Source organism: Myodes glareolus, chromosome 27, assembly GCF_982192425.1.
Source record: "Myodes glareolus chromosome 27, mMyoGla1.1, whole genome shotgun sequence".
Lineage (NCBI taxonomy): Eukaryota > Metazoa > Chordata > Mammalia > Rodentia > Cricetidae > Myodes > Myodes glareolus.
This window is the reverse complement of record NC_142052.1, coordinates 40,574,947-40,587,476: the sequence shown is the minus strand read 5'-3', so window position 1 is coordinate 40,587,476 and position 12,530 is coordinate 40,574,947. Positions and strand designations below refer to the sequence as shown.

At 40.9% G+C, this 12,530-nt stretch overlaps 1 protein-coding gene across 5 annotated transcripts in view; it reads left to right on the top strand.

The window, feature by feature from the left end:
• Boll (boule RNA binding protein) overlaps positions 1-9,186 on the top strand; it is a 57,430-nt gene extending 48,244 nt beyond the window's left edge. For 4 of the 5 annotated variants that reach the window (XM_085684224.2, XM_085684225.2, XM_087902464.1 and 1 more), the window contains one exon: positions 6,063-9,186. In XM_085684224.2, the coding sequence (XP_085540350.2) occupies positions 6,063-6,221 (159 nt within the window). In that variant the 3' untranslated portion in view covers positions 6,222-9,186. The remainder of the gene's footprint in view (positions 1-6,062) is intronic. The other variant, XR_015736874.1, reaches the window with a different exon arrangement.
• Positions 9,187-12,530: the final 3,344 nt, after the last annotated feature.

Below are 12,530 nucleotides of genomic sequence, written 5' to 3'. Positions count from 1 at the left end.
CTGGGCAGCAGCAGTCATGTCTCTGCTTTCTGACTGGACCCAGGTGCCCCCATGCCCACCCCAGCCTCTTCCTGCCCCGCGTCTCTGTTGCTAGGCGTTGTTGTCACACTGCTAAGGGACTGGTGGAAAGCTGTACGGGCAGCTGGGCCGGCGCCCGTCCAGCCTTTGGAACAGTTGGCAAGTGGGACTTTGAGGGGAGCCCTAGGGCACTCTCTGCGCAATGTTTTCCTCTGTTCTGGTAGGACTGAGAGACTGGATGCCAAGAGACGCAGACAGGAGACATGACCAAGTCCCACATTCCAGGAGGAACGAGCTGTCCCCTGTGACAGCTGATGAGAGAGAGCATGGGTGAGGCTGACCTTAAAAGCAATGGACCGATGCCTTTAGCAGGCTAGCGTTCATTCTGGAATAGCTACTGCTCACTGCTTTTGTCCAGGCCTACAAGGAAAAGGGACAGAGAGAGATTTATTTTAAAAAGTTGTTTGGGGAGGAAGAAATGATGAGCAAGTTTAAGACTGCAGACAAGATAGGTACTGCCATAATTATGAAGGAGATAGCTCCAGTAAAGCATGTGATGCATGGAAAACAGGAAAGGTGCCTGAGGGCGGGACCACACCAGTGCAAGGTCCCTTCTGTGAAAATGCAGATTCGCTTCCAAGGAGACAGCCTAACTCCAGAACGCCACTGAAGGGTCCCTAGAGCTCCTATCTACACAGCTCCATAAAACCCCTTGACTACAGATAATGGTGCTTAAAGGTGTCTTCACGTGTGTCACATACACAGTGCCATCCCTGCTCTCATTTCCACGTCAACATGTAATTCATCAGCTGAGTGTTGGTGGTGCCTGCCTTTAGTCTCAGCAGTCGGGAGGCAGAGACAGACGGATCTCTGTGAGTTCGAGGCCAGCCTGGTCTACAAGAGCTAGTTCCAGGACAGGCTCCAAAGCTACAGAGAAACCTTGTCTCAAAAAACCAAAAGCAAATGTAACTCATCATAATTAATTTTGTCAGAGTTTTAATCTAGTGGGGTTCCCATCCAGGTCTGTACATAGGACAATGGATTAAAAAAAATCTAATAACTATAGTTACAGACTTGTAAATTTCTTAGAAACAGGAGAGCACAAGAGTCTTCCTGCATCTCAGAGTCCCAGGGACAGGCACAGAGCGTGTACCTGCATCCCCAGACGGCCCACACTGTCGCCTGACAGGAGAGTCAGGGTGGGGACAGTTTGCTTAAGGGAATACTGTCTAAACGTAACTAATTCATACTTAGGAATGTCGTTCTGGGTTTTTGTAACATGAGGGCTGGCTTGTTGGGGTTTCTGTCCCGCCCAGTACCCCACAACCAGCAAATCCCAAAGAGAAAATCATACATAGGATTTCATAATGTTATAAACTGATTGGCCCATTAGGTCAGGCTTTTTGTTAGTTTTTAAGACTTATCTTAACCCATTATTCTGATCTATGTTAGCCATATGGCTCCGTACTTTTCTCAGCTGGGCAAGTTACATGCTGCCTCTTTGGTGGTCTGCGCAGGAGTGGCTGAGAGAGCTTTTGCTTTTAGAATACTTCCAGTCTCTTTGCTCCACCCCTACTTCCTGTCTGGCTTTCCCGCCTATACTGCCTGCCTGGCCAATCAGCGTTTTATTAAAATATGATTGACAGAATACAGATAATTCTCCCGCATCATTGCGCCATTTGTAGTACGGAGCTGCAGGCAGGCCTGCTTTTCGCCTCACCCGGCTCCCGCATGGCTAGCTTAGTCCCAGAAATAACAACATACAAATTGTATTCATTTAAGCACTGCCTGGCCCATTATCTCTAGAGAGTTAGTTACTGACTAACTCTCATATCTTGATATTAACCCATTTCTAATAATCTGTGTAGCACCACGAGGTGGTGGCTTACCGGAAAAGATTGAGCATGTCTGACCTGGTGGCTGGCTCCATGGCGTCTGTCCCATTGCCCTCTTCCCAGCATTCTATTCTGTTTACTCCGCCTACCTAATTTTCTGTCCTATCAAAGGGCCAAGGCAGTCTCTTTATTAACCAATGAAATTAACACAATAGACAGATAACCCTCCTCCATCAGGTTTTCATTTTTTTCTTTCTTCCACTTCTGAATTCACTGGGGCTCTTAAAGCTGCAAGTTGTGCACAGTGGTTCCTGATAATAACATAGTTTATAGTGTAGAAAATAGAGGAGAGCAAGCCATGGTCATTTTCACTGGAACAGAGTGATAGAGCCTCTCAATCCTTCAGTTAATCTTGTTTTATGTGTCAGAGACACTTAAGAGACAGATTTAAAAATCGACAGTGGGGTAGGAAGTTACTTTTTGCGACTAAGTCTGAAAAATCAGATGAATTAGAAAGCATATGATAGTTCATCATTGTTTCCTTAAAATTTCATAGATTTCAACTCTAGAGAATAATGAAATGAAGACATTTGGCATTTGTATTTAATAAAATTTAGGGTTATCATAACCTGTGAATTGCTTTAGTATTTTCTCTGTTGAATGGGGTTTGAATTTATACTAACCAGTAGCTGAACTCCAGATACTATTTTGGATAACCACTTGCATCATTCTGTTGCATTGTTGGTGGTGGTGGTTTTGTTTTTTTCAACACAGGGTTCTCTGTGCTTCCCTGGCTGTCCTGGAACTCACTCTGTAGACCAGGCTGGCCTCAAACTCAGAGATAAATCTGCCTCCTATCAAGTGAAGGGATTAAAGGTGTGCACGAGCACCACCCAGCTCGTTCCTTTTTTTTTTTTTAATACAGTTGGATAATCTGGACTGTCTGAATAATTGTATGTTTTATCACTCTTACACAGTTGTTTCTGTGTATACATATGTAAAATAGAAAAGGTATACTGGTTAGAACTATATTACAATATTAATAATATCATTACTAACAAGCAATGTGCAGTAGAGATTCAATAACCAATGCTGGGTTTATAGACAGAATACAGGGCTAGCGACAGTCTCGTTTTTAACAGGTGGGTTTGGAGGTTCATGTCACACCTCATCCTGTTCCTGTGTGAAATCATCAGGCACACAACTGATCGATCACCTCAGATTTGTGGACCAGTTTCTAACCGAAGGAAACTGACCAAAATCTGATTTGTAAAATACAAAATTTAATTCCTTGTTAATATTAGTTCTTTCCACATAAAATATTTAAGACTTCACTACAGAGTATCAGTAGGGGTGAAGGCTCTGTGAGGCACCAGCTCGACTTCCCCTTTTTAAGCGAGTTTTCTAAGAGTTGTCTTCAGCAGTGGGACCTTACCATCAGCAGTGGAAGCAACCAGTAGCCTTAGCAATTGACTGGGCTGTTGGGAGCCCCTTTGACCAACAACTGGATTAGATGTAACCCAGTCCCAGAACTGGAGTGTTTATTTAGCAACAAAAGATGTCCAGTTGGGGCTCTGTCTCCCCCATTATTTGGCAGTTCCCTTTAGATCACTTTCATATGTGCATGTAGTTGAAGAAACTTCTACCGTACTGTTTCCATACGAACTCCCAAATAGCCCTGACCTTAGCTGTCCTCCCTGAATCCCATCCCTCGCTCCCTCCTCCTACCTCCCAGTTAGCCCCTTCCTAGGGCAGTCCCGTCCTCCCCACAGTCCCTTACTCTAACCTCCATGGCTATGTGGTTGTAGCCAGCTTATCCGAGATAACTTATCAGCTCCAACATCCACGTACAGGTACATCCACCTACATACCGTATTTGTCTTTTGGACTTTGTTACCTCAGGATGATTTTTTTCTAGCTGTATCTATTTACCTATGAATTTTATTATTTCACTTTTTTTTTCTCAGAACAAGGTTTCTCTGTGTAGCCATGAATGTCCTGGAACTTGCTCTTTAAACCAACGTGACTAGACCCAGAGATCCACTGCCTCTGCTTCCCAAGTTCTGGGATTAAAGGCGTACGCCACCACACCCAGCTGATTTCACTGTTTTAACGGCTGAGTAATATTCCATTGTGTAACTATTCCACATTTTCTTTGTTCATTCATTGTTGACTGGCATGTCTGTTGTGTTCAGTCCTGGCTTTTATGAGTAGAGTCGTGAGTGAGCGTGACTGGCCAGGGTCCCTGGGGGAATGTAGAGCCTCTGTTCTGTAAACATCGTCAGCATTCTAGGAAATACAAGAAACACATGGTAAGAAGAAAGGGCTTCTACGGTAGCCAGAAAATCTTCAGACCGCAGAAGACAGCGAGAGCCTGCGCCGTCCACTCTCTTGAGAACATAACACATTTCAAAATTTTTGAAACAAAGACCACCACCAAAACATTTTCCCATCTTCTTCTCCATTTCTCTTGCTAATGTCTACAGTGCAGGCGTCCATCACTCTGAGCATGCTCTCTCCGCCCAGTTCTGTTGTCTTAGTTCTACCTCTGGCCTACAGCCCCAGCTCTGCTAGCTGGGGAATGGCTATTCAAGCCTGGCTTGTTACATCCTAGTGATAACCGCTAGACTCAAACCATTCTTATGAAGATAAAATCTGATCTAATTCTAAATAAACTATTTTTAGTTGTGATATTTGTGCGTGCGTGTGTGTGTGTAGTTATGGGCGTGTGAGTGCAGGCACCTGCAGAGGCCAGAGATGCCAGATACCCTAGAGCTGGAGATGCAGGTGCTCGCAGGCCACCTAATGTGGGTACTCGGGTCAGACTGTGTCCTTTGGAAGAGCCATCTCTCCAGCCCCAAATTTGATCTAATTCTAAGATAGATAAAGGTTACTATCAAAATTGTCTATGGTCTCCTGAACTCAAATATTTGTAAGAACTGCCTGAGCTACTATAGCCTAATGTCATTGGAATAAATTTTCTCATAATACTGATTTTTGATTAAAAAAAGAATTCTTTAGCTTATTACAATACATCCTAACATTCTTTTCGAGCTGGAAAACTATTTTGTGATTTCGCAGAGTATCTTAAAGTGTTATTAATAAACTAATTGCCCACTAAATCATGTTTAACCCCAGAAGCATCCAGATCCGTTATTGTACTTTGAAATGGCTCAGTCTTTGTGGATCTCCTGAGGCACTGCCGTCTGCTAGAGCTCCAGTGATCAGTGGGGTCCGGGCTCTGTGCAGGATCATAGAACCCAAAACTACACAGGAACATTTCCCTTTGGAGAAACTTGGCTTTTCAATCTCAGAAATTGTACCCATCCCCCTAATTGTGTGTGGCATGTGAGTTAGGCCTGTAGAGGGGCCCTGGACTAGTTCTGTGCTCACATGAAGTTGGTTTAGGTAGGGCGCTTGAAATGTTTTATTCAGTACGGCACAGACACGGCCTCCTTGGTGACGTTAGTCTTTAATCACAGTATCAAATGCCAATCATCTAAAATAGACAGAATGACTGATGAGATTTCTAGGCAACAGGATTTGCCTTCTGTGGTTGCTCTAAAGTAGGCCTTTTTGTATTTTCAGTGTCTTAAGCAGGGGGCTATCTCTAGCAATCTTTATATTTTGCAGTAGATCAAATAAAAGTCACTTGTTGGAACAAAAGTTATTCATTAAATGATTTGCTTAACAGTAAGAATGTTTATCTGTAACATTTACTATGCTAATAATCTGTTGGTTTTTCTCTTGATAGTGCTTTCTTGCCTTTAAAATCTAATCATAAGCACATAATTTTTGTAAAAAATAAAAATAAATTTAACCAAAGTTTAGAGATGACCAAAGAAAGTATAAGATAATTTAGAAATCTCATTGAATATGGCAGTTCTCAGATCCTGATTTCTTTATAGCATAGGATGCCTCCCTGCCTAGCAGATTAGAAAGTTAGGCTACTCTTCATATGAGACATGTCCTGAAGAACACTTCCCTCAGAATCCAGACCCAGGGCTGGGGCTGTATGTAGCTCAGTGGTAGACCAGGCTTGACTAGCTAGCACACACACACGAGGCTTGAGTTAGATCCCCAGTGCTATCTAAAAACAAATCCAGACACAGTTAAATCTTATTTTTTTTAATCTTTCCCTTAAGTAATTATAAAAATGAGAGCCATTAAAGTGCATTAAACCCTAACTTTGTTTAAATCTCTCAATAGGAACCAAGGTTACATTCTGTGAGAAGAAGCTTTTCCCATCCTTCATCTGTGGCTTTGAAACCTCGGTACTCTCGAAGCCCACACTTTCATCCTAGGAAAGATTTCAGAACAGAGGACTCAGTTTCCACTTCACCCTCCTGTACTGACTTTGTTAAGTAGACTCTTGGGTACCTGTTCTGTCCAGAATAGGAAATAACTAGGCTGCTATGTGGTCTGGTAACAAATGAGGTTTGGGATATGCTTAAAGTTACATGTTTTTGTTTGTTTTTTTTTAAAGAATTTTTAAAATCTTAGTAGCCAGAACATGGGAGATGCAGAGCTAAATCATGGTTTCCTTCATTAACTCAGACACTTAGGTAATAGAGAGTTGTAAGCCATAGCAAACGGCTGTCTTCAGCTCGTCCTCGGGCTGACCTCACAGCACGATCTCCAGACGGAACCACTCAGAGTCCATTCCGTAAGTTTCAGATTTGTAGACAGATCTATGCATATATAAAACCCTTAGCAGCAGACCAGTTTTGTAATATGGTGGGATTTTTAAACTCCATCTTGTGAGGAGGTGATGCACAAATCCTAGTTTTCACACTGTTCTGGTTCACTAATTGTGTGTACTTTAGCCAAAACCAAACATTCCAGCTCTACTCACGTTACAGATTTTACACACATTGATATAGATATCTGTGTGTTATAGAATATAAAATATCCACTAATCTGCCATATTATGACCACTTATTATATAGTGGTTACTATGACCAAAGTGACACTGTCCTTAGATGTTCTTTAAAATGATGTATTTCTGGCCCTCTTCCGTCATTCATACATGAAGTAGAGTTGTGCACAGGGCCCAGCACTTAGGGAATGTTAGTACTCACAGTTACATCACATCAGAGTCAGGGCCCAGCACTTAGGGAATGTTAGTACTCACAGTTACATCAGTCAGAGTCGGTGCTGGCAGTGTTTGTCTTCCATTCATTTGGTTCTTTGTGAGGCTTATAGGCTCTTAAAACATGAGAATTTACCCATAATACAATTTTATATTTAAATACAAAGAAGCTATGATTGCCTGCTGGTGTGGAATGAGAGAAGTTTCTAAAAATTAAAAAATATGCCACAATAATTAAAATTTTAAATTAAAAAATTACTATCTTTTAAGTCAGTGCTGTTTACCAAATGTAACTTACTGAAAAAAATTATTATTCCTTTGATAGAAGCAAGCTATTAGTAAAACAATAGATTATATAAATCAGCAGTATTTCAATAGACTACATGGAAATTTATAACTTTAGCACAATACTTCTAGGAAATGCTAGAATTTCAGTATTTTAAATGTATATCTACTCCAAGAATTAATACTGTCTTGTACTTCTGCTGGGAAAGAGTAAGAATTATAAATAAAAAGTTCTTATAATATCAGATATCTTATAATATCAAAAGTTCTTATAATACCCAATAATTACTTGAAAAACTTTTTTATTCTGTCTCGTAAAGGATGATGAATATACTCATGGATGTACATATATATTTGTGGTATGTAATCTTAATATTTCTGGGCTAAAGTACATACGTCTATGAATAAAATGTAATAGTAGTGTTTAGTAGATAGGATCTTCATACGTCCTAAGGTTTTCCATCTTGTTAAGACTATTTTCTTTTGCTAGTGTTACTTTGACAGTAACATGCTATATGTATTATTACCAGAGCCCTAGCCAAAATATCATGAAACAATATATTTAATACTCATCACACCTGTTTTCGGTATATATTTTAATCCCGTATATATATTCAAGCTTATTCAGTGAATAGCAGGCATTTTTTCCAAAAGCCTGAGAGTAATTGTATTTTGCATTTTAAAAAAACTGAAAGTGAAATGTTTTGTTAACCAGTTTAGTTCAGGCAATTATGCTCTCCTAAAATCCTGTACTCCCGCATCATTTTCACTCAACTCTGTAAAGATTATACGTTGTTAGATTTCTCTCTGTACACTGTAAAGTGTAAATTGGAGGTAACATGAAAATATACTCATGTAAGCTCTCAAAAGATAATACTATGCTTAAGTTGTTAATACCTTGCTCTTATTTTACAAATGTAGCAAAAATAATTTTAAAAACTGTGAAATATCAGTGTTTAAGCTTTCCATTTTCAAGGTCTTTTTATAAGCCATCCTAGGTTGTTCTGAAACACCACTCACAGTAGAGGAAATGTCTCGTCAGCATAAACAGTGTTGCCACAGACTGTCTTTATCCACCAACAATTGAGGTGAAATTTAATACAGTGTTCTCCTTGCTGACCATATTAGGATCTTTGTTTTCAGCACCGAAACAAACGAGGCTACACTATCTACTCCCATAATATTTTAACACCGTACAAAAGTGCACAGATCTCTTGAAGATAGCGTAAGTTCTCTGCCTTTGTAAAAAGACAAGTTCTGATTAGTAAGTTAGCAGGGGCCCTCTTCTTCTGGGCTGCTCAGACTGGGAACTGCTGCGGCTAAAGTCACACTGTCCTGATGTTAAAGAAGAGTGAGCAGAAACGCAGCAAAAGCCCTGTTCACAGGTGTTTAAGCCCATGTCCTGGCTCCGTATATAATATTTACAGAATTTGCTTTAAACTGTTGTGCTCAGACATACATACCTTTACATACTGAATATTTACACATCTACCTCAGCAAACTTAGCAGTGATGGTTGTCAGTAACTTGGTGTGACCTGACTAGCCCCTCTCGTTACTTGGTTCTAAGTAGCGGTTGTCACTGTTACTCCTGTCTGTCCATCAGAATCACAGCAGTTTCCTGATACGTTTGCACTCAGCCACAGCTGCGCACATGCCGGTCTGTTTATGTCAGAGCTAATAACTCTCTTGGTGTTCTCCGCGAATTACACAGTGTGTTCTCCTAGGCTGGCCATCCAGTTCGTGACGTCAGTTACATCAAAAACCATTTCACTCAGAATTTGGTGTGGTTACCTTACAGAGACTGACTGTATGTGAGCAATAGTCAACTAAAATAATCCCTTGAGCACTAACCAACCATTTTTTTATATTTTATACTAGGTCAAAACAATACCACAGTGAATGTGAAAAATGTTTCTTTTGCATCCAAAATAAAAATTCTTAAAGTGGCTTGAAAACCAAGCATCCATTTTTCATGCCGCTAGCTACACGTTTCCAATAACTAACCTTTACTTACAGATTCCTCCTGTAATATCAAAGTAAGCTTCTTTTTAAAATGGGATTCCAATAATGAGTTAAAATATTACACTGGCTTCAGAGTATAGACCAGCGGTAGAATGTTTGCTTAGACATGCACAAGACCCTAGTTCAATCTCCAGCATTTAAAGAAAAGAAAAAAGAAGCCATCCGCAATGATAAAAGAGAAGTGATACTAAAGTCTGCTTTCATAGAACGTTGAGGGTAAACTGTCAGCTCATAATTCTAGTTTCCAAGCCTTACAAAGTCCTTACAAGTGAGGAACTGACCCTTAAAGGCGTTGTGTCAGCAGGTCATTCATTACCTACCATGCACTCCTTAAACCTGAAAGCATTATGCCCTGCTGACAGAGGTCTGCAATCAAGCAGGGATCCTAAAGAAGTTATTTCAATCCCAAAATTAAAATGGAGGTTTCTTGGCCTTTCTAGTTGACGGATTTCACAACATTTGATTTCTTAAAATATATTTTACATGAGAGCTGAGACTTATATAAAGATGGCTTCACCCCACTTCTTTGGCCTGAAACTCATATCTACAAAACAGCTACATTCCTTTCAAAATGTAAAGTTGAACACTCAGTATTTCTTTTTGCAGTTCAAAATAGTTTCTAGTTTAAGAGATGAGAACATCTTGACATGCTATGAAATAAAAATTTATCAAGAATTATCCAGTATGTGGCATTTCGATAATGGGCAATAACCACAGCCAAAAGGACCTGGTTTCTGCAACTCTTTAGGGAGGTTGTCATAAGAATAGATGTCATAGAATTTAAACTGTTAGTAAGTAGATAAATTTTATTAGTATGTTCATTTGTATTAAATTGTATGTATGAAATAAAAAAGTTCCAGTGTTTGTGGCCTCTACTAAATTCTCTAGCGTTTTTACTACAATAGTTAATTCAAATAAAAATGAATATTGATGTTTGTCCAAATAATAAATGTGTAATGTATTAATTAGGAATATTATGTCATTTTGAAATACTTAGCCAAACGACTTTATGACATATTTTCATTTTCAGCATAGCTTCTTAAACTTTCTCCCTTTGTTACCCTCTTTTTATCCAAGAAATTTCTATGACTCTAGTATATATAGAGAAGAATGTATACAAGACAAACATTCAGATGATAAGTCATAATATTTCAACAGTCCTTTGGTACACATATAACCTTACCATTTATTAAAGCCTGAAGCAAAGGCATATACTAAAATGAACGTCCCTATTTATCTTTACATAAAGAATTAATTGAGTCAACAAGATGTTTCTGTGTAACCCTGGCAACCTGAATTCAATCTTCAGAAGCCCTGGAGAGGTGGAAGGAGAGGACCAGCTTCACAGAGTTCTCATCTACTATGTACACACATGCCATCACATGCGACAGGACACGCATCATGCACGCACACACACAGGCAGTGGAAATGTCTGCATCTTTAGGAGTTCAATCTTGGCTGCATGACTGAGAGTAGAAGACAAAAGACATCTTCAGCTTCAGACTGTAAAACCAACACTGAGAATGTTACTCCATAGAAACACATAATACAGCATGGCAGAATGCTTAGATTACGTCAGAAATGCTGGGAATCTGACGTAATCCATAACCGAAATTCATTGTATTTTTGGTTTTGATTTTTCAAGACAGGGTTTCTCTGTGTAGTCCTGGCTATGCTGGAACTCACTTTGTAGACCAGGCTGGCCTTGAACTCAGTGATATACTTGCATCTGCCTCCAGATCACTGGGATTAAAGGTTGGTGCCACCACTGCCTAGCTTAACTTTTAAAAAAAAAAAAAATCAAGTCAGCAACTCAAACAGCAATTTTTATTTTTATTTTACTATTTTGTCTTTCTTTTCTATTGCTGTGATGAGACACCGTGAACAAAGGCTTATGGTTCCAGGGGGTTAGATGGTGGAGTTAGGCATGAGAAGCAGCCAAAAGCTCACAGCTTGATCCCCAGGCAGAGGCCGAGAGCACGCTAGGAATGGCAGGAGTGTTTGGAAATCTCCAAGTCCACCCTTGATGACGCACTTCCTCACAAGGCCACGCCTCCTACCTCTTCCCAAAGGATTCCCGCTGGAGCTCAGCCTTGAGCCCGAGAGCCGTTCTCTTGCCAATCAGTAGATGTTATGTACTTTCTATGAATACAAGAGTTTTGCCCACGTGTATGTGGACCAGGTGCATGTCAGGTGTCAGTGGAGGCCAGAGAAGGGTATCGGATCCCTAGAACTGAAGCTAGTGCCTGTTGTGAGGGGCACCTCACGTGTGTGCCTGACGTCAAACCCTCAGTCATCTCTCTAGCCCGTTTGTCTATCTTAATCTTTCAGGATAGCATATAAAGTAGCTACAGCATCTACATACATGTGTCCTTACACTTCTCATTCGCTCCCCAGCACCCTCCCTTTGCCCCTCCCCCGCCCAGCAGGCTCACTTCCTTCCCCTCGCTACCTCCTTACTTCATTCCCTGTCTTCCGTAAGACCCCTTCGTCCCCTCGTGAGCCTCTTTCTGCTTCGATGATTCTTTAATCAAATACTCTAATCCAATACAACCAATATTACACAGGTTTGAGTCTTTTTATTGTTTCCATTGAGCTATATATTTTTCTCTGCTCCCTTCCCTTCCTCCCCCATCTCCTTCACAGGTTTGATTCTTAAGTACTAAGGAATAACTGATGGAAAAAGTTTTTCCATATTTAGAGCATTATATATACCCATAAGCAGAAAAAAAAAACTGTAAAGTAAAAAACACAGCAATTCCTAACACACAAGAGCTTTGCTTCTGAGCCCTGGTCTTTCATTGCCCAGCTTTGCTTTGTCCTGCTGTGAGAAAATACCAGAACCAAAAGCAACGGAAAGAAAAAAGAGCTTTTCTGACTTCCGGTTCTAGCTGGATGGCGAAGAGGGATAGCGGCAGGTGGAGGCACAGCAGCAGGAAGCTACGTGCGCACGTCTTCACACACAGAAAGCAGAGCAGAGTAGGGAAAAGAAACATTACCAGCGTCCCTTCAACCTGCTGCTTCCAGCAAAGCTCCTCCAGCCCCGGCCCCCAAACAGCACCAACTGGGAAGCAAGTGTTCCAACACCCAAACCTACAGGGGCCGTTTCTCGCCCAACCTTCGGCAGCCTTTGTGGGCACTGAGTGCACGCCAGGCACCTGCAGAGCAACGTGCACACGTGTGTACAGAACCAAGGCTGCGGTGTCGTGCCGCACAAGGGTGAGGGCCACCAGAGGTACTTGGGTTCCGCACGTTTTCAGTAGACTTGGTTGTGTGC